General features: G+C 42.5%; 1 protein-coding gene across 1 annotated transcript in view; it reads right to left on the bottom strand.

Moving 5' to 3' along the window:
* Positions 1 to 6,307, bottom strand: part of LOC106811358 (ATP-dependent RNA helicase DHX36-like) — a 27,666-nt gene that overhangs the window by 9,611 nt on the left and 11,748 nt on the right. The window contains exons 9-10 of the mRNA XM_014814944.1: positions 1,128 to 1,294; positions 445 to 667 (exon numbers count right to left, since the gene is read on the bottom strand). Coding sequence (XP_014670430.1) covers positions 445 to 667; positions 1,128 to 1,294 — 390 coding nt within the window. The remainder of the gene's footprint in view (positions 1 to 444; positions 668 to 1,127; positions 1,295 to 6,307) is intronic.

Below are 6,307 nucleotides of genomic sequence, written 5' to 3' on the forward strand. Positions count from 1 at the left end.
TATATATCCCAACAGATTCAAATACAACACGTCGGAATAGCCGTGAATATCAGACAGTATCGCAACAGACGTGATTACCTAATTAATTAACAGACATGAGAAAACTACTTCTGACAGATATTGATAATAAAATTGCTACACAGTACGATAAGTTAACGAGCTACTGATTTATATTGCTCGTGTGAAGAAGAGGCCTGGACAGCCTCTGCGGGGCACAGCTCTACTGAGCTACCCCACAGGGATTTAGCTTGCTGGTTGGATGTTGCAATTGTATATATAAAAACACAAAGTTCGCAATGAACGACTAGTTTCGACTTATGGTAGTCTTCGTCAGGTTCTTCTAACTTTTTACAGCTGAAAAAAACTGTGCTTTTCAGCGTGTTCTCTTTTTTCTTGATTTATAATTCTTGACCGTTGCTGGCCGATAGCATGCCGAATCCATACCTTCCTTGGAGAGTGCGCAAGTAGACGGGAAACTGAGAGGAGTACTCCTCCTGTCTCATGACATCCTCCTGGCACAACAGCCGCTGCTTCCTGCGCGAGTCCCGCTTCTCCTGCTGCAGGGCCTTACCCTCAGGAAAGTAGCGAGTCATCTCAACGACGTCCTCCAGTAGGTACTCCGTGACCGGGAACGTATAGCCGGGGATGTGCAGCATGGGACAGGTACCTTCAGCAACAAGACATGCCGATGACATCAGTTTTATAAGTTCATCCTAAGTAACAGCTTAATGTGTAAAACTCACATACTGAGGTGTACAAACTCGAAATTACCCCACTAACGCACAACTTTTTCTTCACACACTGCTATGTAAATTTGGTAATTATTGATATAGAATATAATTTTGAATTTAAAAAAATACACCCCAACTCCCTCATTGGCTCCACATCACGTGATTGTTTGATTGTGGGATAGGAACTAAACGAATGCACACGTAATGCACCAACACTCGGACGAGAAATGCGGCTGTATTCTGAATACTCTTTGTTGAGATACACGGTGATCATCGCTCGACTTAAAAGACGCTTTTTTAAATTTAAAAGCTCCTTTTAAACGTAATAAAAACCCTACAAATGTAAAAAACTAAATAATTTTATCGGAAAATAAAATTACTAATACATTCACTCACCAAAGTAAGTTGAGAACTGGTCAGCGTTGAGCGTGGCGCTCATGAGGATGAGCTTGAGGTCCGGTCGCAGTGGCAGAATGTCGCGGACGATGATGATGAGAAAGTCGGACTGCAAGTCCCGCTCATGCACCTCGTCCAGTACAATATGGCTGACCCGCGACAACACCCTGAAACACAGCCATGCAACAACGTACGCTCACGTCAGCTCAGTTACATCAACGTGGCTGACCCCCTGAAACACCGCCATGCAACAACGTACGCTCACGTCAGCTCAGTTACATCAAAGACCATCGGGCTAGTAACTTGAGGAAAACCACTAGCCCTGACCTAACTTTCACTAGCCCAGACCCAGACCATTGTTATGAAAAACTTTGTGTCATCGTATAATTCTACTAAAATTTCTCTAAAATTTACTGCACTTAGCAAGCTACACACCGTACAGATCACAGCTGGCTATTCTTGCGCGAGCGTCGTTTCCGCGCGCTTTAAATCGCGCAGCGGCGGGCCGAGTTCACGTGCGCAGTATTTAAAGCCGCACAATGCGCATCTAAACGCTAATTTCTCCAAGTACTAGACTAGCAAATACTTCGTGTCATGCATAATCACACTACCTTATGACAAAATAAACTCTAGTTGCTCCCATTTCACTGCGCGTTTGCTTAAAACCCACAAGAAAGAGGTGAGAAAACTGGCATTCTGGCGCAAACGCCGACTGTTTGCCAAACAATTTAGCCTCGAAGTGGTGAGGGACGTCACATGTTTTATCTTGCTACAACCCGTACCGCTGTACGCGCAGCACCGCTGCACGGTTGCTTGGGGAAACTGTCAACAACATCGGAGAATTTGAACAACATTGGAGGTATTTTCAAATACCTTTTATAAGACAACGCGCAGTGAAATGGAGGAACTAGAGTTTATTTTGTCATAAGGTAGTGTGATTATGCATGACACGAAGAATTGCTAGTCTAGTACTGGAGAAATTAGCGTTTGGATGCGCATTGTGCAGCTTTAAATATTCGTGTTTTACAACGGGCATACACAGGCGCAGTGGCGCACGACTTATCGATCGTCTACTGGCAGCGGTTGGCAGCAAGCCACGTTATTGTTTTTGGCCGAAGGGTAGACTGGAATCCGCCTCACGCTCTGCTAGACAATGTACACGCTCTGCGACAAACAGTGCGGCGCGAACCAGTCTAGCCAGAGACACCCGCCGATGGCAATTACAGAAAAGGGCAAGGCAGGTCACTGCCGTCGTCGGTTGGATTTTCAAGGGCAGTACGGCGATTGATAGGGGCACCGCCGTCGGTTAATTCGAGCCCTGGTATATGGGGCCCAGCCATACGAAGCATACTGGGCCAGATACTGCATGGGTTTTATTTATTTGTTTGTTTGTTTATATATATATTAGGGCTGTAAAGAATACACTAGCTGACTAGGTCACGATTACGATAGGTATCACGATATATGCATGCGAATACGAATATTTCACGAATACGAATACTCACTTGTTGAAGCTGTAAAAACTACCAAGGAATAAAAGATATATATATATATATATATATATCAGGAGTAGATAATAGGGAAGGAGTGTGACTTCAATAAACAAGGGAAATTCGTTATTTACTAACCTTAGAATACCTACGATTTACTACGCGTAACTCAACCAACTTAAGCTCAAATCGTACACAGTATATTTGCCTAGCATCGTGCGAAATTGTTTCCTCGTATACATCCGCAATCCGGAGATACAGACTAAAACGTACGACACGATTATCCATTCTGTTACCAGCAACCGAATGTATAAACCCGCCTAACTTGAACAACAAGGTAGCTACTAACGACTCTTGCGCCCTCGGCGATGCGGTGTGGCTCGCTGGGAGATTGGATATCGACGCAACACTCGGCGAGCTAATCTTTGACCTATTTACAGCTGCCTTTGTTTCAAGTTAGGCGGTTTATACATTCGGTTTGCTGGCAACAGAATTGATAATCGTGTCGTACGTTTTAGTTTTTATTTTATAGTTTTTATTTAGTTTTTTTATCTCCGGATTGCAAGGTGTATCAAGGAAATGATTTTTCACGGATGCTAGGCGAATGTACTGTGTACGATTTGAGCTCAAGTTGGTTGAGTTACGCGTAGTAAATCATAGGTATTCTAAGGCTAGTAAATGACGAATTTCCCTTGTTTATTAAGTCACACTTCTTCCTTATTATCTACTCCTGATATATATGAATGAACAAAAAATGCTTTATGTTAACGATAGAATGGCGCGCAAATCATGCCTTGGCTCCTAGGGTGTTTAGCAGACGTGATTTTAGCAGACCACATGAAAATGCATATGTGTCTGCGTGTAAGCGCGCACGTGTGCATGTGTGTTTGTGTGTGTGTGCGCGTGTGCGTAGTGTGTGCGTGCGTGTGTGTGTGTGTGTGTTGCACGCATGTGTGTGTGGTGCGTAACGTGTGCGTGTGTGTGTTTGCGTGTGCATGTGTGTTGTCGCTATGCCTCCGGACAACTTTCGTCAACAACTTTTAGCGGACGTTAGTGAAATGCGCTACGCGCTCGCGATCGATCAAGTCCTCGTACTTCAATCAACGTCGCCGCTAACCGCGCACATGGCTGGAAAAATGCCGGCATGGCTGTGTCAGACTTTCGTGACATCACTGTACAAGTGTAATCACATCTATGTCAACAAGAAAACCACGGAATTGAGCTGGTTACGGTATGATAATTCTAAAATATTATACCGCGTATAATATCGCAATACCGGTACCACGCTGAAACCTTAGTATCCTTCCCTTCTCACCCTCGATATGGGGCGAGTTATACACGTGTAGTAAAGATAGCACATTCCGGCCTTCTCGACGTGTGAGAAGGGACGGGTACCAGTCTAGGTGCATTCACGGGGAAAGCTGCAAACGACATTCAGAATTCGAGCAAATCGGCGTAGAATGGCAGTTTAAAAAATATTTTTTCAAACGGGTTCCATTATTATTATTTGTATTCATCAGTATTCGAATAATGATGATGCGAAATAACGAATACGTATAGTAGGGGTGTAACGAACTATATACCGGTATATCGGTATATTGCAATATATTTTGAAAACTCGATATATCGCGATACAACTTTCGGATATCGATATTTACGATACGGTGGTATAACAAGAAATAAATTACTTGACACTTGCCTTTATGTCTGTATTGTTAATGGGCTCGAAAATTATGCACTGGCGGTGTATATATTACGAAAGCACAATGCCTGCAGCGACGCATACAGTATTCCTGGTAAGGCGATCACTGCATGGAGACTGCACGGTACTACTGCGCGGGCAGAGTGGGCAGACGTGTGCGCGGAGGCAAGAGAGCACGGCAACTAGGGAGTCTATAATATATAGCCTATGCTCACCTGAGTGCCCGCGCGCGCGATACAAGCAAGCTGAAGCGAGCACCCACTGTTTCAGTTTCAGTTTCAGTATCCAGTATTAGCCAATTATGCAGCAGGTATTGTGTATTCCAGCTACGTCAGTGCCTTCCGAGAGGGGCAGCCGGCTGAAAGGGGTGATAGGATATGTTTACTAGGGCACTTCTAATTTTAACATATATTTAACGATATATTAAAGAATGATGCAAAAACCTAAAAAGTGCCCTAACCCTAACCCTAAACGGTAACCATAACCCTGACCCTAATTAAATTTAAAAATATATGTTAAAATTAGAAGTGCCTAGTAAACATATATCCTATCACCCCTTTCAGCCGGCTGCCCGAGAGGTATTCAGTACAGCACGTGACATTGTTACGGCACAAGAGGGCTGCACTGTCAGCGGAAAACATTGCTGTGCTTCTGTTTCTCAAGAAAAACATGAGAAATTTAAATCATGTCATATAATACAATATATGATGATATTAAAACCATCAAATTGTTACTATATCATGCATGGTATAACACCTTCCCAATACGTATTGGAAAATATTGCAATACGGTTTTGTCGTATTGCAATATATTGCAATACGGTTTTTTGGTCGCAATACTCACCCCTAACGTATAGTCCAACAACAATGTTCGGTGCAACCGAATACGCGAGTGTATCGTTACAGCCCTATATATTATTTTTTTATTTAACTAGGCTGTTTACAAAAGTCTTGGTACGGTTTAATTGCCAAACAAGATTTCATTGGTGTCAGTATCTGAACCAGTTATGGGGAGAATTAGACAGTATAGTCTAAAGTTCTGAACAAGCAGTCTCTTAATTTTCTTCATGACTTTTCGTAAGGAAGACGACAACCATGCAAAGAGCTGAAGGCTTGTTGTAAATAGTATTATGGGGACGAATAAATAGACACCGAGAGTAATTGTGTCAAATAATGTACATAACTGTTGTGTAATGTAAAATGTAACCATAAACTGTGTAAAATGGTTTAGAAAATGCTCCTTGTCACCCTATCAAAGTAAATCATGCATTGTTTATTTCTCAGCATTAACAGTTGTAAATGTTGCTAGGTGCGCCTTATTAATACATTTTTAATGCATATATATATTGCAAACGCTTATTATTTATAGATTTGATCAAACAAATTATGATTTATGTGTTGTGAGATTGTCATTGATGATTATGTCGTTTGATCTAAAATATATACGTATAGTTGTATAATTGAAACTGATATATGTTTACATATGGTAAATGGTGACAAGCTGATAATCTGCCATATCTGCATGATAACTCAAGACACAAGTTTGTGACTTGGATGAAAGAATGATCATTGAAATGAATAATTTGTATGAATTATTTGGTGACAATATAGTTTACACTTACACAAGTTATGTAGAACAGCTGAGTGTGTAAACCAATAATTCGATGTGAATACTGCAGGTGCAGAGGGTTTCAGGGGCCGTCGTGGGGCTGCTTATCGACAGCATGATACTGAAGGAGAAGGCAGAGGCGGGAGCAGAAATGGGGGCGGGAGAGAAGGCCGCATGATGCACCCGACGTGACGTGAGTGCTGGTGGTCGCGGCGGTGAGGGAGGACGGGGAGGAAGAGGAAAGCATCCAGCTCATCTCAAAGGTCGGGACATCGGTCTGTGGTACGCTGGGAAGTCATCGTTTAAGAAAAAAGAAAGGGATAGGGAAGAGGTATGTGTTCAAGTGACCTTTTCCCAATTGATTGAGTAATGAACGTTGC

Source organism: Priapulus caudatus, unplaced genomic scaffold, assembly GCF_000485595.1.
Source record: "Priapulus caudatus unplaced genomic scaffold, Priapulus_caudatus-5.0.1 Scaffold531, whole genome shotgun sequence".
Classification (NCBI taxonomy): domain Eukaryota; kingdom Metazoa; phylum Priapulida; class Priapulimorpha; order Priapulimorphida; family Priapulidae; genus Priapulus; species Priapulus caudatus.